Source organism: Stegodyphus dumicola, chromosome 7 (assembly GCF_044657685.1).
Source record: "Stegodyphus dumicola isolate Sdum_Otavi_A_Nest chromosome 7, ASM4465768v1".
In the NCBI taxonomy this organism is placed as follows: Eukaryota; Metazoa; Arthropoda; class Arachnida; order Araneae; family Eresidae; genus Stegodyphus; species Stegodyphus dumicola.
In genome coordinates, this window is record NC_140774.1 from 153,383,805 (window position 1) to 153,406,734 (window position 22,930).

Here is a 22,930-nt window from a genome sequence, read left to right on the forward strand (position 1 = left end):
AAATCGTACTGACAAATTCTGCTTTGCCCGAGTTTTCTTGGGATAATAATTAACTGCAATATATACGAACCCGGGATAACTCGGGATAATCAGGCAAGCGGTTAAGGCAACTTTTCCCTCAGGCAGATAGATAGATAGCCATTGTGTAGTTTGCCATAATCTGGTTAATTTTAATTCTAATTAATAATAATTTTCATTAAATTAAAGGCTCACAGCTCCCTTCCTAAATTATTCTAAGCTGTTTCTTCATCTCGTGAACTTTAAGCTGTCAAGATTTCATTGTGTGTATATTTGTGAATATATTACATATCATTGATATTTCCATTCTCTCTCAAATCAGGCATGAAGCTGTGGCTGATGTGATTGCATTAATGAACTCGTTAATTGATGCAAGAGGCAATATATTGATTCCTGGTATAATGGATGATGTTGCTCCTGTCACCCCAGAAGAAGAAAAATTATATGAGAGCATTGACTTTAATCCGGTATGAATATATTTATGGGTTAAAAAAATTATAATTTCGAATACATAAAAATAAGTGCATATTAGTTAGATTTAACATGTATTTTGTTTATTAGCTCAAATGGACTATTAGAATTGAAACGCAATTTTTGTGTTGTTTCACTTGATTGCATTTTTTTATTCGAGTCCATTGCCATTCAGAAAAATATTAGATATTATTTGTTCATATTTAGGCTGTTATTAAGTAATAAACTTAACTATTTAAAAGCAATAGATGCAGTTCTTAAGAATATTATTTTTTACTTTTTTAATGTGATTGATTTAAATTAAAATACATTTTAATTCATGATATTTTCTAATTAAAAACATTAAATATTTTTATATAATTACATTACGTATTTCTTAACGTTTTAAATACATAGAAGATATAAAATGTTCCCTCGTAGTCTAAATTCATATTCGTCTAATATCTTATAAAATGTTTTTCTGTTCTCTCAAATAGATGTCTATCCGGAAGATGTAGTTGATATTCTATCAAATAGATGTTTCTGTTCTATCTGTAATGATGTCTATCATTAATCTCTATTGATAAAAACATTAAACTTTAAAAGAACCTTATTGGGCAGTCATTACCTTTTCAGATTTTTAAAAATTATTTTAGAAAAGATGGAAATATATTTATATTAGAGTTACTTCATAAAAATATGAAAAGCGATGCTATAGGTTTTGCATTTTCATATGCTGTATTTGTCATGTTTTGAAGTAACAATACTGACATGTTTGATTATGTATCTTGCACTTACAAGAAAAAAGAAAAGATAAGTAATAGTATATTTTTGTTAGATGCATTTGTCTATGTGCTTTATTAGTCAGGAATGCTAACTAAAATCAGTCTGTTATGCAACACATTTTACAAATTATCACTAGACCTGTTAGAACATAACTGAAACTGTTCAATGTGCAGGGTGGTCTTAAAATAAACTTCCACGATATATGAACTCGTAGCAGCTAGTCGCTCAACCAATTGAAATTACATTTCAGATAATGTTATTTGAGGGTATACACTCAGGATTGTGATGATTTAAAACAATAGAGTTCTCATTGTTATGTTTACATTGAAAAATTTTCAAGGGCAACACAAATTTTTTTCTTCACAAATCAGTGATAGAAAAACTATAAATGGCATTGGAACCACGCACGTGTGACAAAAACTGCCAATGTAAAACATTTGCAAAGAGCATTTAAAGAACCGATGATAACATTAGAGAGGGAATAAAACTTTTATTGGAATTGCAAGTTTTCAATGTGTACAACATTTCAAGTTAGAGTCATCTCTTGTAACATCAGAGTTTCATGGCCACCTTGCTGTCCCAACCACACTCTGATGGATTATTGGTTCTGGGTTGTCTGAAATCTGAAGTGTACATATGAAATCCATAAGATTTATCAGAATTGAAAGATGCCATTAAATGTGAAGTTATAAAGATTCCTCTTGCGACGTTACATTTGTCATTGTTGTCACCAATCTTCTGCAAGCTTAATTCCAATAAAAGTTTTTATTTCTCTCTCTCCTGTCTTGTGTTGTCATTGGTCCTTTACAATGCTTTTCTTTGCAAATGTTTTATGTTGGTAATTTTCGTCATACATGTATCCTTCCAACGCCGTTATGGTTTTTTAATGTGTTGATCTATTTGTGCAGAAAAATTGTGGGTGTTGCTATTTGAAAATTTCAAAATGTTTTCACTAACCATACTGTGAGATCTATCCCTGCCTTAAATCATCACACTCTCTAGTGCATACGCCAAATAAAAATATCTGAAATTTCATTTCGGTTAGTAAATGGATAGGTCACTAAGGCTTCATATATCTTAGAAGTTTTTTTATGACCACTCTGTATTTTTGAAAGGAGATTTCAAAACAGAAATATGAAAAATGAATGCATTCATTATGGTTTGGAGTCTCATTTGGTAGAATATAAGTACAGTCTTCTAAGTGTATATTTAAAAGTAAATAAGCAATTTAAAAATTGAGAAATGAAAAATGCTTTTATCACAGTCTTGTCAAAGACAAAATAAAAGAGATAGAAATTTTTACACTGTCCTAAAATGTTTTTAGTTGTAAAGTCTTAGTTTGCTATGTTAAATTGAGCATCCAGATTTTGGATTAAACTAGCATAGTTAAAGTAACAGCTAGAGCAGGCCTCTTGACTAAAAAATATTAAGAAAAGGTGTTAAAAATAAAAACTTCATGATGATGTGTTTCCCTGATACATCATATTAGTATTTGCTGCAAAAGCCATGCTAAGGCTTTTTTTCAGGAGATGTCTTATTTTTTTATGTGAAATAATTAACATTTGTTAATGTTCAAGAAACAAATTTTTTCAGGTTCAAGGAATATATTTATTCATATTCAAGACGCATTCAGAAATGAACAAAATAATTTATTCTAATACAGCGATGTTGTCTTTTTCTGGAACATCATCATAAAGCTCCAAATCATGATTTCTGGCCTGAATTTTTTGCAATTTTAATTACCTTTAAGGCAATTGGCAACACACCTGTGTGTTATTTTATTCCATGCATTCTTCTCCCAAATATTAGTTTCTTGTAGCTTAGGCTTCACAAAGTCTTCTTGTTGATTTCCATGCATTCTATTTTCAATGCATAACTGGTTATTGCAATATCAAGAGTCTGGAGATATGCAGCCATTTCTGAGGGAGTCACTATTTGATCAATTCTTCTTTCCGCAAGGAAGTTCATGGTTTTAGTGCAGTGAGTGCTGTTAGAATCCCACACTAGCATACCTCTTTGGCTGCCTCAGCAAGTGGTAGAAAAACATTGACCGACTTTCTTCTTATTGCTGCTTGTGTGCATCAATCTTTTTCAGTCTCAAGAAGATAAATATCTTAAGCACGTTTGATTTCCTCTTTCTTGTCGTTAGAGACAATTAGAGGGAAAAAATCATACTTTCCATCTAGCTCAATTTGCCAAGATGCGTGTAATGTGTGCACTTTCATAACCAGTGAAAGGAATGTGTATCACAGAGGCTCCCTTCTTATCGATTGTAGTTTGAGACCATTGACTCATAAACACTGCAGTTTCATCCATAGCAGTCATTTTGAGATTGGTTTTTACAAAAGTCGATGTATCAACAAAACTCTTGAATGCAAGTGCACGCTTAATTACTTCACTATCTTCCAGTTTGAACAGTGTTGTCAATCTTCTTAGAGACAGTTTATATTGCTGAAGGAAGCCATCCAACCACTGTTGCGATGCTTTGAATTTATCTGGCAATATGTCTAGCTGTGGTGCCACTGCAAGGCAAATGATTGAATATTACCCCTGCCAAACAACAAACACCTTGCTGTTCTGACAGAAATTCATTCAGAAATGGTATGTTCCAATTCAGGAAATAATGGTTGGCAACCTGATCCACACTTGCGCTTCTTGGTATTTCTCTCGTCTTATTGTACTCTAATCACCATTTTTGGTCCATTCATAGATCCGACTTCTGCTCTTTGCAGAAAGCTAAGATTTTTTCATGGAGCCTTTCACAATTCCTTTCTCATACTTGATGGAAAGCTCTTTATTTTTTGTCTGAGCATCAGAATTTATTATTAAATTTAGTGCTAAACATCCACTGTTAACTTGATGTTTTGAATACAGAAGATTCTAATTTGTTGCAACCACATCTGTTTTGTTCTAAATATGCATGTGTGTTGCATCTGCACTTGGCCATTTGACAATAAGGTGCCCCTGTGGATAGAACAAATGTTAGTAGATTTTTAATTATTTAGTTAAAATGTAATGTTTATTCAGTTTATTAAAACCGATCTTGTACCAAAAATCATACTGTTATCATGTAGAAGTATTGCAGTAGTGAAATATATGAATCATAATAAATGCTTAATGTAGAAGAATATGCTTGTTTTGTAAACAATTAATATAAATCTCATGTTGCCACGTAAAGGATATGACAGTTGTCATATACTATAATAGTTGTTTACATTATTGTTCTTCGTGGTTTTCCCAAAGCGTAAAATGAATAGGAACCAGTTTCTGTTTAAAAAAAAGTATTTCACAAAAGCATCCCTCCCCTTAGACAAATAGCTCTTATGAGCTATCTGTCTAAGGGAAGGGATGCTTATTTAATCTGCCACTTCAATTCACTTCAACCCCATAATTGCCCGAAACTCTGTTTTATCTATCCAAAACAAACTTCATGTATATAGATCCATGCTGCGACCTATTATCACCTATGCCTGCCCAGTCTGGGGTTATGTGTGTAAAACTCACATGCTGAAAATTCAGCAAAGCCAAAATGTTATGCTGAGGATTATATCCAATAGTCCTTGGTTTTTCAGGAACGAGGCTATTCAGAACGAGTTAAATATTGAAAGCATTAGTATACACATAGCAAAAATAGCACGGAAATTCTTCAACAACATCGAAAAGATCAACAACAGCTCTATCCCAAGATTAAATTATGATTATACCAGCGAAGCAAACAAAAAAAGACCCGGAGCAGTTCTCCGGCACTTAATTTAATTTTATCAACTGTTTTAAGTACTGCTTTTCTGTATTTCTATATTTGTTTTACGTTTGCAAATCTTCACCTTTCATATGCAACCCTTAAAAGCACACACTCATGTGTCGCCATCTGTCTTTCAGAATATGAATCACTAATTCGTTACACCAACACCTTGTATGTTACAAAATATCTCATTTTAATACTTATTTCAGAACGCATTACAATTAGGCCAACTTATTTCAGTCCAGGATCCCTTTACTTGTCATTATTGTATTGTAACTTGATAACTTTCTTATTATTATGTCAAATAAATGTACTCAGGATTTCAACCAAGTTTAAACTTTAAAATTTGCTCCACCAATGCCTGTCGAGCAAGAAAATGCACTCTCTTTCCAGGACACCCATTGGATCAGATGACCAGTAGCTTCTCCCATCCAGGCATGGACCTGCCCTGCTACTTGTTTCTCACTCATTTGAGCGCCGGATGTCGAAGCAGTAACTGTTACGCTTATCTCTCTTGATAGACGTTCTGACTGTACGATTTGTATATAAGCAAAGCTCATGAATTGACTATCGTTCGGAATTGCTTATCTTTACCTATGCCATGATACAACGACCATTGAATTCTCTTGAGGAAATTTCATTCTTCCTCAATTATATTCTCCAATATGTTGTGCCAGGAAAGATATGCCTATTTAATGCCTATTTACAATGAATTCCTCACAGGATGTGGCTGTCCCAGCCTAGGAGCCTGCTGAAGTGCCCAGCACCTGAGCCTTCAATTCACTTTTTTTTTTTTTTTTTTTAATTCACTGATATAAATTGTGCTTTGTTAAAATGAATTTGGCAAGAGATATAATTATTTTTGTGCATTTTTAAAATCCATTAATTAAAAATATAGAGTATTATGCAGAATGCTGTGTATAGTTCCTTGTCCTCCCCCCCTAAAAAAATTTTTTTGTATCTTTTTCTGACAGCTAGAACTGCTAATTTATATAAATGCCTGAAGTTAGAAATTTCTAAATTTTTGCATTTTGATATTTAAGAAATGTTATCTAGGTTTGTATATTAAACAGATTTTAAATTTATTACTTTATTATAAGTTAATTGTATTTCACATGTAAGTCTAGATTTTTGTAAATTAAATGTCATATTTATTTATGTTTTTGTTTGAATCCTTTTTAGGAAGAATTTAGATGTGATATTGGCTGCAACAAATTAGTACGCTCAGATGCAAAGAAAATTCTTATGAGAAGATGGCGTTATCCTAGTGTATCCTTACATGGTAAATTTTAATTTCATCCTGTTTACTGACTTATTTATTCTTGCTTTTGCATTTCTCTGATTATTTTTTGTGTTTTTAGTATATTTTTAACCCTTTATTATATACATATGGCATAGAATATTTTTTGTGATATCTGTAAGAACGTATATATATGTGCATGTTAAAATATGTCAAAGAAATTAAGGCAAGCAATATATGAAAAGTACACAAATCCAGGTATGAAATACCAGCAAAGTTTTTGCATTAAAATCAAAAAAATAATTTGTTCTCAAAGTAGTTTTGGGAAATTTGTGCTTTCTTAGCAAAAACCCTAGCTGCTCAGAGGGTTAAATTAGGCAAACTTTTAATTAATGGCTTTTATAGTAAGCTTTTCTACAAAATCACCATTAACAATAAAATCTGCATCTTTGTTATTGAGAAACCTTCCTTCTTATGGAAATTGATATATGTAGCAACACTTTGATATGTATTTTTAAAAATTGAAGGTAGGGAAATTGTGATTTAAAGTTCTTATTTTAACCTCACCCGACTACCCTAAGAAATAAAAATAATTAAGGATTGCTAGAGAATCTATATATATATAACAAGTCGACAGGATTAACCTGGTGCAAGTTTTCCCGAATGGATTTCGAACTCTGCTGCCTCAAACTACCAGTGAATCATCAACTTCGTTTCCAGTGTGTGATTTAACGGCATATTTTAAAAGGGCTTTGAAATCATCGAGTATTTGTGAGTTCAAAAGTGAAAAGTATTTCGAATCAAGGTCAGTGCCTCCAACAAAGTGAAATATCATTACTGGTTGTCACTCGCTTCGAATATTTACAATGTTTATTCATTTCTAATCATTACGTAAAAACAAAATTAAACATCCAAAGTGCTTTGAAGGTCATCAACCTCATTAGTGAAATAAGAAATACTAAATTGTATTTTGTGCTCTCTTGCATGTTCAGTGCTTTATTTAGAAAATTGTTCATATTCTAAGAATGCTATATTATCATACGTCATCAAATATGATAGTGAAGTGGGTATTAAGTTCCAAGTGGAGTAAGTTCTGTTTTTGAATGACTTTGCATTATAAGTAATTTTGCATTTATAAGTAGCTGTGTTGTTTTATGATTTGTTAATGGTAATATTTTGCTTAAATCATATTGAGATCAAAGTTAATAATTTTAAAATTTTATCATTTATTTAAAATGTAGTTTTGCATTTCTGAATTGGAAAATAAAAATTATTGAATTTGATAAAAATTAAGTAAAGAATTTGAGGGTTTGACTTAGGGAAGGTTCCTAATATGAATAAGATTTTTGTGCTAATGTTTAAATTTCTTTGAATTTATATATTTTAATTTTTACTGTATTTGAAAAATGAAATTATTGTTTGAAAATTTTAAATTCTAGGAATTTCTTTAATGTTTTTATGATAAACGTTGAAGGCTCTCACCTTATGAAAAAGTATATTTTTTTTATCTAAGTATTTTTATTTTTTCATAAAATGGAGTGTGTTTTTAATATTCATATGGAATGACAGCAGTTCGAAAAAGGCCAGTTGCCTGTACAGAAGGAACGGAGGCCTTTTCTACAGTAACTGCTAATTTGGCAAATCTTTTGGCCACTGGTGAAGAATATTAAACACGAGTTTGCTCAACTGATAAACCAATATGATGGAAATGCTAGTATTTAGATAAAGTTGTGGAGTCTTCAAGTTTTGTAAAGAATAAGTAAATTTTAAATGTCTTAATAATAGTGAAAAATTTGAAATTGTGTTTATGAATGATGTTTTACAAAATTTTTATATTTTAAAATACCTTCCCTAAAAAACATAATTAAATAACATGAAAGTTGGCATCTTAAATTGTATTATAATAGAAATATTTTCATCAACAAAAATTGGAAACACTTTTATTTGAGTATTTACTTTGTGTAAATATTTGAACTTTTACTGTGTGGAACTTTCAAGAACTTTACAAAATTTCATTGACATTCTTACCTCAGAACTCTAAAATATGCTATTGTTTAAAAATAATACAGTCATAATAATAATTCAATTCAAAATTTTATGACTTTCAGTGAAATGTCAAAATATCGGTCAAAGTTTTTATGGCAATAATTTTTTGTTTAAAAAAAAAGTAAATATGTTTTGTATTTTCACAATTATAACTTTTAACATTTTGCTGCTTTAATGCTTTTTCATCCACTCTGCTCACACAACCTTTCTTTTGAAGGGGGGATATGTAAGATATAACAAAATATGATAGCTGTTTCAAAAAAATAATTGACGACCTCAAAATTAACATTCTAAATCTGGTAATCTGCCCCTAAATTCATCTCTTCTCATAGGTGCCAGACTTTTCTATCTTATGTAATGTTTTAATGCAGATGCCTCTTGTCCAATCAAATTAATTGTAAACCAGAACTGTGAACTGAAACTTTTCCGACTCCCACCCCTCTTCCTCTGAAGCTTTATGATACTCTGCCCTTTTCCGCGTTAGCTCTTCTGCTGGTAAGACGCTTTTCATCCATGCTGCTGCCGCTTACTTGCTTAAGATGACGTCGTACTTCAAAATGGGAGTTATTCTATTCAAATATTATTAAGAAATATCTTGTCTGAAAAAGGATTATTTGATATGCATGGAAAAAATAAAGATTGTGATTTTTCAAGATATGTTATGCTAAATTGCCTCATCATGTTTTCCACTCTGCTACCTTCAAGCCACTACAGTCTTCTCGGTCATCTACGCAGTATCGTAAGCTGTTGAGAGGTCCACTGCTTTCATCTAAGCATTTTAAAATCATTACATATATATATAAATTTAAACACATTTAAATTGTAACAAACATGTATATACGTAAAGAAGAAAAGTTAAAATAATTAAAAAATGTGCAAACATATAAAAGATTTAATATTCAAACTAATGTACAATATCATTTAAATTCAGATAGCATAAGCAAATCAAGTGCAAAATCAAACCATGAAAATAAATTCACCAATTTAGCAAATTAAAATAATCTAAAAAGAATTTTTTTAGATGCATAAGTGAATGACTGTTGAGCAGGCAGGAGACAGACTTATCAAGGGGAAGTTGCCTTCAAACCTAACTCTCCAATCATTCAATTTGTGTTTCGTCATTCGTGCAGGCAAGGGTAAAAGTCAAAACCAAAAGTAAAGAGTGAAGAATGTCCAAAAAGAAATACCAATAAAGTGGTACCTTTAGAAATTAGCAATTAAAAATTAAAGTTCTAAAAGGTAAATACCAATGAAGTTTTTTGAGAAATAAGCAACGTAAAGTAAAGTATTAAATTAAGCCTTTTTAAAAAATTAAATTTTTTTAAATATTAATTTTTCAGAAAAATTAATTTAGAAACCAATGCATTTTAGAAATCCTTGTCTACAGAAACTTCCCCGACACGAATATGCATATCAATAAAAAGAAACTAAAAAAGAACTAGACATAATTTATATAAACCAATAAGAAACAAAAAGAACTAATTCATAATTTAAAAAATATATATATATACACTTAAAATGTAATTTCATATCTAGAAAATACTTAAATACTACATAAAAAGTATAAAAAAAAATACTTAAAGCAAGTAAATAGTAAGTTTTAATTCTAACTTACCTACTATATTAGCGTTGGGGTCTGCAAAAATATTTTCAAAGTGATGTAAGTGTGTTCTTCAAATTATATAGATAGCGCTTATGTAAGTAAAGTTGAGTGCCAAGCTTTGTTATATTAAAAATTTTTTGCAAACTTTAATATTAAAATATCTAAATATAAATCTAGAAAAAAATCAAATATCCTAAAAGTATGTAATTCAAGTTTTAATTTTAACTGATCAATTATTTATGGTAGGGAGTTAAGTAGCTGAGCCAATCAAGAGATGTAAGTTTGCTTTGCAAATATCATAAAAAGAGTACTAATTAAAGTAAGGTAGAGTTAAGTGGTTATTGTGAATTAATAAATGTAAACTGTTTGCAATGTGAAATGTGTGTTCAGTTGCAAAATTGTGTACATATTGCAAATAATAACGTTAAGAGAAAAAAAAAATTGTGGAAATTGCAAATAATGAAAAAATAATAAAGTAAAACTGAAATGTTTTAAAATTTTTTAAATAAGTTTTAAAGTAAAATTTAAAATGTCTTAAAAAAATTCTTAAAAAAATTTCCCAAAATTTTTCAAGTAAAAAATTTTTTAAAATGAATTCCTTAAAAAACCTCTAAAAAATTCCCGAAATCTCCCAAAAATTCCTTTAAAAAGTTAATTAAAAGTTATATTTAATGAAAGAAAATATTGAAAGTTTAATGAACTTGATTTCAACTGGTATATCAAAACTTAGCTAAATACTGGCTAAAGTATGGAAAAATAGAAGAAGATTAAAATCTTCACTCAATTCGGGCTATAATTGAGACTTTTGAAAAGAGTTGGCCCTTTATTAATAAAAGGAAAGAAGCCAGTATTGATTAAATATACATATTTACAAATTTATTTACAATAAAAATTTACAAGATAATTCCTTTACTCTTCTATATCCTCCATTACCTTCCAGCTAAGGTTTAAGGTAATGTTATCATACCAAAAAGAGCCAAAAAATTATAAAGCAAAGTTAATGCCTGCCTTTTTAATATATAAATTAATAAATTTTGGTGGTTGTATTTGTGTGTGTGTAATTTGATGAATTGATAATAGCTAAAATGGACTGGTGATGGTTCTTTCCATTGTAATATTTTGGAGAGGTTTTACTTCATAGTTAGAAGGGTAACACTTGAAGACAGATATGGCAATAATTTCTACACATAATTTTATTTTTTGGCAACTTATTTCTTGTACATGTATTCTTCTCTACTCGTCATCAATATGTGTGCAATATGCACCCCATAATTCTGTACAGCTTACATATTTTTAAATAAAGAACAAAATGGAGCAGCAAATTATGCAAGGCTAGTAGCAAGTTGAAGTAGGAAAAACGGCTTTGCACTAATAGAAACCATATTTATAGACAATAGTTTAATCTGGTTGTATTAAGAGTTATCCACATTGCATTACTTAAGCAAACATGAAACAGATTAATTTGGTAAGACACAGTTCAGAAAAATTTATGATAAACAATTTATAACAGAAAGGGAAAATACATTAATTAAAATGAGGAATTATGGGGCTATTGCTAATTTAAGTACACTACAAAGTCTGTAATCTGGACTCGTTGGGACTTCGGCAATTCCGGATTAAGGGTTTTTTCCGGATTATAGATCATCAGTTTAAATCTGGTAAGATGGCATGCAGAAATCATACAATTAAAAATATGAAACCATAATTTATGAAAGAAGAGCAATTATGATCTAAAAGGTATCAAAATTTACAAAAAAAAGCTTAACATTTATTTGTTTACTTTATTAAACATTTCTTTCAATGTAAGTTGTTTAAGTTGCTTCGTTTTTTGTGCTAATACTTTCTCTTTAATTCTCTCTTCTATAAGCAAACATAATTTCTTCTTCAGTTACAAAGTTCCACTGTTCAAATAATGTAATTGCTGTGTCGAGAATACTGACTAACTTGTCAATCGAAATTTTTTCATTTTCAATAACCTCTCTGTCACCTGTACTATCGGAAGCACTCATTTGTAAACGCTTTACTGGCTTTACACTCATGTGCAGCGGACATGCGCATTGAACGCGCATGCGTAAGTTTGTGGCTTTGAGGTTCGGATTATAGATCATTCCGGATAATGGACATCCGGATTACAGACTTTGTACTGTAATACTTTTGATTTACCGACTTTCATAACTTGCATATCCCCCCTTCAAAAAGAAAAAGGCTTAGCAATAGAAAAACCCTTTTAGAAAAAAGCAGCAAGTGAAGATAAATATAATTTTGGAAAACATTGTAAAATTTTGATTTAAATAATTTTTTAAAGGACAAAATTTTGCATATATCATTTTTTAATGTAAATGCAAATTTTAAAGTTATATTGAAATTTTCAGTCCAATTTTAAAAGTTTGCAAGTTCCATTTTTCTCAAAATATCATAAAAGTATCCTAAATTTTGCAAGAAATAGTTGTAAAAGTTCAGAGTTCTTGAAATCCTTGCTTAAACTTCATAGCCTAGCAATTTTTATTTTTTCTTTAGCAAAGTGTTTTAATTTTATATTTTATTTTTCACATATATCAAATACTATTTTAAGATGCTGTAACTTCAGAATTTTGGGAGAATACTGCTATGTCATCGTAATAATTTAGAGCAAATTGAATTTGATATTTATATAAATTTGTCTGAGAGCTCTTTGAAAAACAGCTGGGGAAATTTTCCATCCCTTCCCCCTCCCCCAAAAAAAGCTGTTGAATTCGTTTTCATTTAACTGTATATGCCAATAATGAAATGCTGCATTACTTGGCTTAGTGCTGCATCTTTTCTAAGTATGGGTTTGTAATCTGTTTTCATAATTTGGTTAAGTTTCTTATAATCAGTGCATAATCTAGTTTTTGCATTTTCATCTCTCTCCAGTAAGCTGAATTGACCAGGGTTACGTAAGGACTAGATGATTGTTTTATGATATCTATATGTTATAATTCTTCTAGCTGCTTTTTGATTTCATCATTATCTTCAGGAGGGGCCACCAGCAGCTGAGTGGTATCCCGTGAACGAGCTGGCTGCATTGGTGTTTTCAAGGTTTCCCCCATGTGTAACATGTATATAAGCAGATTCATATTTACTTTTTGCAAATGTATGACTATAATTATTTAATGATTCTTTTAACTGGCTAGTTATACAAGAATTTTCACACTCAGTATTTTCAATATTATTAAAATAGTAATGTTTTCACATAAATGTAAGAAATTATTCTTAAAAAAATTATTTAATTGCACACTTATAATCCTTTTAAATTATACACCTCATAATTAGTAAACTTAGTTGCAGTTTAAACAAAGAAACATCAGATGAAGACAATAATAAATTATTTAAATGAGAAGTTACAATATAAAATATCACATTTTTACTCACTTTACCAATTTTCCATAACAGTTTAACTAATTTAGTGACAGGAAGACTTAAGATAAAGACAATAGCTTTCTTGAAGTTTTATTTTAGAGCAGGGGGTCTCCAAACATTTTAGTCCAGGGGCTATATTGGCTCTTTCGCGAATCTTCGAGGGCCAATTTCCAGTTAATTCATCATACCATGGCGATGCAATTATGATGAACAGCATACACTTTTTTTAACGAGGCAGAGAAATTTCTGCGATTGAATGTATGCAAATATCTTACAAACAGCCTTGTTTTTTAGACTTTCATGCAGTTTCACCTAACATAAATTTTTTAAAGCTATTTTTACAGGGCTCACAAAGTCCACAAGAGTTCTTAAAAGTCCTTAATTTCGGCCAAAATTGGCAGAAGGTCCTTAATTTTAATCATGTGAAATTTCTGTTTTTATGACTGCTATTTTGAACACGAATTAGCATTCTGGAGGAATATTTTTGGCGATTTACTGACAAATATGGTTATCTTTTGAATGGGTTCATGGCTTATAATTTGTTCCTATTTCTAATGTAAATGGTAGGGTACTTGAGTTTCTGAGCAAGAAGTGAAACATAAGCATTTCGAAATTATTTAATTTTTACTTCCTTGTACGAAGTAAAAAGGAAGTATTGTAATCGCGAAAAGCTTCAGGCAGCATATTTCAACGAAAATATCCACTTTGACCGCTTTCGAATGCAATTTAACAATGATTTTGCGTGATATCTGTAAGTAAGGACGGAATAAAAGACTCTTTACCTCCAAAAAAACTAAAAAACTGCTTTAAAATGAATTCTGAAGACAATATTTCGTGGCGTTTGTACGAACGTACGTACGTTCGTGCGTACATACGTATCTCGCATAACTAAAAAATGAGTAGCCTCAGAACGTTGAAATTTTGTATATATAACATGTAGATATGCACCTCGTATTTTGGTTTCAGTCGGCCGCGCCAAACGTATATAAATATATTTATAAATATATCCACTCTGTTACCTGGCTCAGTGATCTCAGTTTCTTTACTCTTATATGTTTGTAAATTGTACATTTTTTGCTTTAAAAATGATTGAATTATGTTGTTTTTATCTTCCGGTTAAGGGTTTTATGCCTTTAGTAAATCTGTATGTAATATTTTTAGAATTATCAACAATTTTAAAATTGTTTAAGTGCCGCTAAGCCTATTTTAATGGCGGCCATTGATGTTTACACTTGAAACAGGAGACTAGTGGATTTGTTGCCAATCTAGAAAAACTTAGCTTCGCAACAACAAAGATAACGCCTTCATTTATTATTTAAATCATGCCTAATCCTTTCTGGAATTTTTTCGAGGAAATAAGCGTTTAAGATTTACTTCGTAATTTTTAACACAGATATGTTGAGTTTTTATGTATTTTTGCCTTGTCGCAAAGTGAGAACTGAATTAATTGAATGAGAAATACTCAATCGTCTGTGAAAAACTGTTTCTTTTTTGTTTTGTTTGCTTAATTTCTTTTATACATAGTTCTAGCTTTATTATTGTATTTGAATAGAACATGTGGCAACGATTAAATAATTCTTTAAATGATATAAATTTTGTGCATTCAGAGTTATAATATGAATGAAATATAATACTGTTAAGTAAACCTAGCGCCAGAGTTTCGCTATGGTAAACAAAGTTAATTTTAAAGAATGCATTTATTCTATTGTGGTTTATGCACTGTCGGCGAAGTAGGTTTAATTCAATCTAATAAGTTTAAATAAAATGCAAGAAAAAATGCGTATAATTTAATATTCTGTACAAGGAAGTCATGTGGTGTACACATCAGATTTTTTCTAATGAAGAACTCTTAAACAACTTTTCACTTTTGGGAAGAATTCTTTTATTAAATGGTTCTAAACTTGCTGACTTATCAACATTTTGGCAATTTTAATTTTGGTTTCTATAGAAAAATTTTAATTCTGAGACTGGGGATTTTTCGACGATTTTTTTAAAACATTGTAGCAGTGATAAACTTCATTAAAATAAGGTAATATATTGCAATTATATTTAAAAAAATAACATTAAAATAAAACATTTTTATTTTTCGCTGTCATATAAAGTTTCATTTTGGCCACTTATTATACAAATTTTGAATCTGAAAAATAAACAAAGTATAATGCTATAAAGCACAATTTATGAAACAGTTCTAGCAAAAGCAAAATAGCTATGTAATTAATTAGAAATGTCCTGTTAATTTTTTCATGGTAAGAGTTTTTCCTATGTAATTGTCTCAGAATATTCAGAATTCTCAGAATATGCATCAGTTTTCTCTATAAAATTAATTGCACACTTTTTCCGCCGGATATTTCTTTTTCAAAATATTTCTGGCTTTTTGCTGTTACAGAATTGGTATCAGTAAGTTTCCTTTAGGATTTTAGACATTGCAGCTTAAAAGGTTTAGAAGGATTTGAAGGCAAGATTAATAGACCCACGATTCTAGAAGATTCCAGAAAAATGTAACAAAATAAAAAAAAATGTCTTCATGGTATTAACACATAATGGATGTATTTTGCAGAAAAGTTTGCGATGAATTTCTTATTTTTTGTAGAATGTCTGGAAGAACAATGAAAACATAATATTTGAATGTTTTACTTCTGATACTAAAATCTTTTTCTTAACATTTGTATCTTCCCTTTATTTTCTCTACTTTTCACTAGACACAAGCACAGAAAATATAAAAAAAGCTACTAATCTATCACATGGGATAGGCATTATAGAAAAGAATTTTTTTATTAATAAATATTGATAATTTAAAAGATTCATCTAATATGTCTTCATACATCATACACTGGACTGGCACTAGACATTTTCTCACCTGATGCAATTTCTGTGGATCCTAAATTCTGCTGCCTAGTGCCTTTCTAATTTCTGCTTCCAATGTCTCCTCTAAATTCTAAAAATTCTGCCACACTGGCTCTGTAACCGGCCCTTACCATATATATTTCATATTTCTTTTGAATTTTCATATTACTAAAGAAATAAAATTAGCAGCTTTTTATATACATTCTAAATACATTTTTTTTTAGAGTAGCAGAAATCTTTAATTAAATCCAAAAATTCTAAAATGAAAAGGAAATGTGTTGAAGAAAGAAACTGATTACATAAAGAGAAAGAAAATTACTCTTCAAAGATATGTACAGTTATTATTATGTAAATTACCCAGTTGTTTGTAATTTCAGCTTTTACTATAATTTCTCATTTCTATTTTCTCACCAGAATGCAAGTCACTTAGTCAGTTTTTAAACTGAGGTTTTTGGAGTTTAAGACAGAGTGTGTTTCTGATCTCCATTTGCTCGCTGCGTTAGTCCCTGCCAGCTCTCATAATTTGTAATTATTCGTCTGTACATTATTGCTGCTGAATTTTAATTTGCTTTGACAATAGAGTTACTGAGCCAGCTTTAATTAATATTAAATAGTCTTTGACCACTGGCCCACATTTTTAACATCCTACATCAGGCCTTTCAGGCTTGTTCTGATCAGCAGGTTTCTCTCTAGGCAAGCAGCAGCGGTGAGCCAGTCTCTTGTTATGAATCATGCTGATTATCATTTTACTTCTCATTTCGTCATGCTGCTTGACATAAAATCTACCTGCTATTTACTAAATCTCTAGACTGAGCAAGTATATGACAAAATGAGATATTAAAAGAAATATCAACATAAAGCTAACTCTTAGTAAAACATATATAAAATGTCACTTATCTTCTTTCAAATATGTCTGACTATTTATTATAAGTGTAACATATTAATTGCTACTTCATAAATTTCATAAATTTTATTTTATTCACAAACTTTTTAATAAATATGTTAATTAAGTTATGTTCAATAATAATGCATCCTACTTACGGATCTATTTATTTTTAGGTTGGTATTACAAAACTGAAATTCAGGCATAGATAATATTTTTAATTAAATTTATTCAGTTCCCATTTGCTCATAGGTCCTTAGTTATTTTCGTTAATGGTCCTTAAAAGTTCTTAAAAGTGCTTAATTTTTGTATGCAGAAATGTGTAAGAACCCTGTATTAAACATTTGCAAAAATATAATTTTGTCCTAGAATATTAGAGATTCAGTTTAGTATGAACTTTTCTTTTCAATGGATTTACCTAGCCGTTGTCACAATTTATCAGTGCATTTTGTTTATATTTTGATCAGGTGTGAATAAGCATTTCATATTTTGGACAAGTTTTCTGTCGGGGGAAAAAAATCTCCAAAATAAAAATAACTTACAACATATGCTGAACAAAAATTAAGTTTTAAATAAAATCACTGCTGATAATTTCAATGAGCCAACCTAGAATACTGCTATGAAAGTACGAAAGATAACACATGAAATATTCTTCTAAAAAGTACAATGAGAATTTTTAATTCCTTGTACGAAGTAAAGAACGTATTATAATAGCAAAAAATTTAGGGTATCATATTTCAATGAAAATATTTATTTTGACCTCTCTCTAATCCATTTGTATGATTTTTTTCCTTTTGTGTATGTGATATCTGTATGTACAAACAAAATAAAAAAATTCCTCTTTTTTTTTTTTTTTTTTTTCCAAAATGGATTTAAAATGCATTCAGGAGAGATTTTTTTTTGTGATGTGGGTACGTACATACGTATGTATGTATCTCGCATAACTCAAAAATGAGTAGCCTCAAAACGTTTAAATTTTGTATATGGGACTGCTATAACATGTAGTTCTGCACCTCCCTTTTTGTTTGCTATCGGCTGCATCAGAAACGCATAATGAGTACTTGTATCGCCAAGCTGAGCACTTGTATCCCCAAGCCGACCCACTCTGTTACCCAGCTCGGTGAGATCAGTTTTTTTTATTCTTATATGTTTGTAAATTGGGCATTTTTTGCTTTAAAATGGACTGAGTTAAGTTGTTCTTATATTCCGTTTAATGTTTTTATGACTTAAGTTAATCTGCGGGCAATACTTGTAGAATTATCAACATTAATAAGTTATAAGTTGTTTAAGTGCTACTAAGCCTAATGAAGCCGTTATTTGTTTACGTTTTAAACTCTTGCTTTGTTTGTGGATGTTTTGTCTTTTTATGTATTTTTGCCTCGTTGCAAAGTGAGAACTGAATTGATAGAATGATAAATATATCTGAAATGAAATTTGAGGAAATAAGTTTAAATGAAGTGCAGCAAAAAATGTGTGTAATTTAAAGGACATGTGAAGAAGTCATGTATGTCCACATGAGATTTTCTATAGAGACTGTTACTGTACTTCACTGATTGTAAATTTAGAAATGGTTGTTTAATGCTTATAATATGTTTTATAAAGAATGTGCATGATAGACAATGTACTATTTCTAGATTGGCTGTTATATAAAATACTTAATGTGTATGTTATTTGTTACTTTAAATTTTATAAAATTATTTTACAGAAACCCCTAGCAGGCCAGATCATCAGTGCTTGCGAGCCAGATTCGGCCCTCGGGCCGTAGTATGGAGACCACTATTTTAGAGACTTCCAAAATTTTCAGTGCAACTTAAAGTATTTTCAGAAATTACATTTACTTAAAACATTTTCATTTTTTAGGGGATGTTTGATTTTGATAGGATGGGGGTGTTATAGTTCTATGCTGGTTTTACAGTTTTCGATATTGCGTATTTGGATATCTCAATGATGGTGGCTGAACAATTAAATTTAAAACAGGCTGCATATTTCAGAGAGCTCTTTTTTTCCTTCTGAGTCGACTGCCTTCATTTTCCACGATACTCTCCACTGAGACTTGCAAAGAAATTTTTTGAAAATGATCAAATAAACTCAGAAATTAAACTTTAATTTTTAAAAATAGCTAACTGGTAAATAACTCTTAAAAGCAAATAACACCTCTAATCAAAGCTACTAATGTTAGTGGATAGCTAAAATTTAAAATATGATTTTGATTAATGAATTTGACTACACAACATACATATTGTATGTATCAAGTATTCTTTGTCAACCTATTTTTCTTTCCAGATTCTTAGAAGGAAATGTGAAACAAAGCCTGTGATGAATCTGAAAATATAAAGTATTTTCTTCCTCTTTACCACATGCTTTTGTGGTGTAATTGGAAGGACATCTGGATGGAAGTTAGTAGGTCCAGAGTTCTGTTTGGATTCTATTGTAGAGAACATTAGGCATTTTATTTCAAAGTAGGAAACATGATAAATGTGCAGTGCCTCGCGAACATTGAAACTCAAAACTTCTTGATTTTCAGCAAGACATGTACCCAATTACATCATGAAAACGTGAAGTAAGGAGGGAAACAATACCTTCCAACATGATATACATATTTGATGTAAAGTGTAAATTAATCTGATGTTTTGGGGGGTAAGAGGGAAGAGTAAAGTGCTTCATTTTGGTGGTTTCTTGATTCTTGGATCCAATATGATGTGCTGTCTTCTGATTTTGAAAAGTTGTTTAATTTAATGCATTATTTTATTTTCCTTCCTTAGGAATTGAAGGTGCATTCAATGGACCAGGAGCTAAGACTGTGATTCCAGGAAAAGTCACAGGAAAGTTCTCAATTCGTATTGTACCTAATCAGGAACCTGAAAAAATTGAGAAATTAATTATTGATCATTTAAATAAAGTTCATGAAACTAGAGGCTCACCTAATAAATTACAGTAAGCAGATTCAGTTTTTATTATATATGTACAATATTTTAAATTATAATTAGTATTTAATTTATAAATAGTATATATTTCATATTAATTTGTTATAATTTATATTACATGCATGTGACTCTGTAATGCTTCATCTTCTGCATCAGTTCCTGTATTCATTGTATTTTGTTTTTGTAAGGATTGTGTTAATTTATCTAACAGTTAAATTTTGAGTTAAAATTACTTTCCTCTCTCTTCTTAATTTTAAGCTTACAACTTCCGGCCAGAACGTAGTTTTAGAATCGCGGTTGAATGCAGATGAGAAGAAGTATTTAACTCAGAATTTCTACTGACTTCGTTAGAGAGAACCAGTGATTCTGATTAGTGTGAGTTCGCTTTTTTAGGCTACTCTTTCTTAAGCTATTAGTACACTCGGCCGTACTTTAGGCCCTTGATAGTTTTGCCATTATTTGGCGTTAAGGGGCCAACTCTGTTAGCATGTTGATAGCTTTGGCTATATCTTTTTAGTTAAGTTTAATTTCTTAGTTCCTGATTTCAAGCCTGAGTTGAGGCTTTATTGTAAAACTCCAAGAAGAAGTTCTGTGAAATTAGTTTGGAATAATAAAGGGTATTTAACCCTTCCCAAGTTTAATTTTCTGTCTCACGAACTGAAGCGGTTATTCGCTTACCAGTTCTTAAGATTCTACAACTTAAACTATAACCTAAAAATACACAGGTTAGAATCTTACATTTTATTAAAAAAATAACCCCCTCACCGCCCAAAAAAAGTTAATCCTGAGATATAAGATGAAACCTTACAATTGTTTAGGATACCTTTTTTTTTTTTTTTTTTTTTTTTTTTTTTTTTTACTGTACAGCTAGTAAAGGAGTTCAATCAAAATGGATCTTCCATTTTGAAAATAATTATGAATTAATTTCTGTTTAAACTAAACTGAGGCAGCATGCATTTGTAAATTGCATTCAAAAGATACAGGCAGCTTAAAAACAGCCCTTTTTATAAAAAAAAAAAGTGAAACTTGAATGTAAAAATGTCATAAAATATTGCTGGAATAATACAGTAGATATTTACATTTATTTTTGTGTTACAATATGTGTAATTTATACATAAAATTTAGGTGTGTTCATATGAATGGTAGCGTTTTATTCAGTTTTGTCCATAGGAAAGATAAGGTAAACAAATTGATATAGTATAATATCTAGCAGACTGTAATATTTTGGACTGCTGTATCTGAAAGTACCAATATTCATTGGCTTTTATCGCTCAGCTGCTGGTGGGCAAAGTATAATAATTGCCGTATACATTTCATATGAAGGGAAATGAGCCCATCACACATTATATCATTTAAATATGAGATAATATTTCATTTGTTGTAGGTTACTGGTTTTAAGGTTATCTTCTGTTTTTATTTTAATGATCTCAAGTCCACTTTTAAATTCAAAAGCTGGCAACCTAATATCTCATGATACCAATTTCAGTAACGACTTGCATGATAATTTTTGTTTTTAAAGTAACATTAAAGATAATACAGTCAAAAGTCGTTAATTCGGACACCCATAATCCGGACCTCAAAGCTACAAATTTTCTGCGCATGCGCCGCGTTGACGCATGCGCGTAAGACCTTTACGGCTGCGAATTTGTGTGTGCGCGTGCGCAAAATACGTTTACGAATGCGCCTTTAATGTATAACGGACGGTATAAGCTAAGCTAAAATTATCTAATTATCTATTTCAGTTAACGTTGCAGATTGCATTGTTCCTTAATCTTCGAATTGGATCCAGCTTATTATTTTTTGCAGACTGTTAGAGCAATTTTATAAAAGTAAGCTTGAACTTTCAATTATGTCAAATAGAATTTCCGATATATATTTACTAATATGTAAAGGATCTACAAAGCGAAAGTATGTTTCGGAGTCCATTAAACAAAAAGTGGAATTGCTGCAAAAAATGGATAAAAGCATATCCTTTGTTTATCTAAACTTTAACATTTGTTTATCTTTAACGCAGCGACGCTCAATGAATTGGCAGTTGATCTGTCAGCACTATCCTTATCTTCAGGGCAGATGTTTTTATTTTATTTGGCTTATAATTGCTTACTAAATGTAGTATTTCATCTCGATGTACTCCATCTTTGATACGATTTAAATCAAATGCCTCGTCATTATAATTCATTTCCAATAGCGAAGAAAGTGACAGAGAGGTTATTGAGAACGAAAAAATTTCGATTTACAAATTAGTCGGTATTCTCGACACAGCAATTATAGGACTTGAACAGCGGAACTTTGTAACTGAACAAGAAATTATGTCTGTTTATAGAATTAAAGAGAATGTATTATCACATAAAAAACGAAGCAACTTAAACAACTTACATTGAAAGAAATGTTTAATAAAGTAAACAAATAAATATTAAGCCTTTTTTTTTTTTTTTTTAATTGATTATACAGTACGGAAGTTGGGGGAGGGGGTCCTTCCCTTTCTCCGCAAAATCTCGAATATTGAAAGCGTTACAGTTCGTAGCAAAGCAAGCTACGGGCTTTTTTGTGGAGGGTCACTTTTCAACCTGGATTGAATAGGACTAAAAGTTCTGTCTACCAACCCAAGCGAAGAACGATTGTATTCTGAAAATTTAACGCAGTCTGTTCAAAATTAGAATGAAAAACACCCCAGATTGGTAAATCTCTCTATTAATCAATATGAGTATGGCAGGGATATCGGGCGGAGCTACTCAGTTATAAATATGCCACATGGGCAAATGGCGGTGAAAAACCAAACAAAGCAAAGAGGCGTTTTCCTTTATTTAGTTATGTATTCTTCAAATACCGGTAGCTGTTGATTCTGATTGCATAACATCACGTGTGGAAGAATTAAGGCGCATGTATTGTGCAGTAACGTTTGTGATATTTTCGCAGAGATAAAAGAGTTTTACTGTGCTTTCTAAGCAGATTATTTTTCAGTTCCATGGGACTATTTATTATATGATGCACATATCGAAATGTCAAAAGTATTATT

The 22,930-nt window shown here is 30.5% G+C and overlaps 1 protein-coding gene across 4 annotated transcripts in view; it reads left to right on the plus strand.

Annotated features, from left to right (window-relative positions):
• Window positions 1–22,930, plus strand: part of Cndp2 (Cytosolic non-specific dipeptidase 2) — a 91,090-nt gene that overhangs the window by 57,118 nt on the left and 11,042 nt on the right. For all 4 annotated transcript variants that reach the window (XR_004759922.2, XM_035371141.2, XM_035371142.2 and 1 more), the window contains 3 exons: window positions 341–485; window positions 6,179–6,278; window positions 19,753–19,924. Coding sequence is in view for 3 of the 4 variants with exons in the window: in XM_035371141.2 (XP_035227032.1) it covers window positions 341–485; window positions 6,179–6,278; window positions 19,753–19,924 (417 nt within the window). In the remaining variant the exon portion in view is untranslated. The remainder of the gene's footprint in view (window positions 1–340; window positions 486–6,178; window positions 6,279–19,752; window positions 19,925–22,930) is intronic.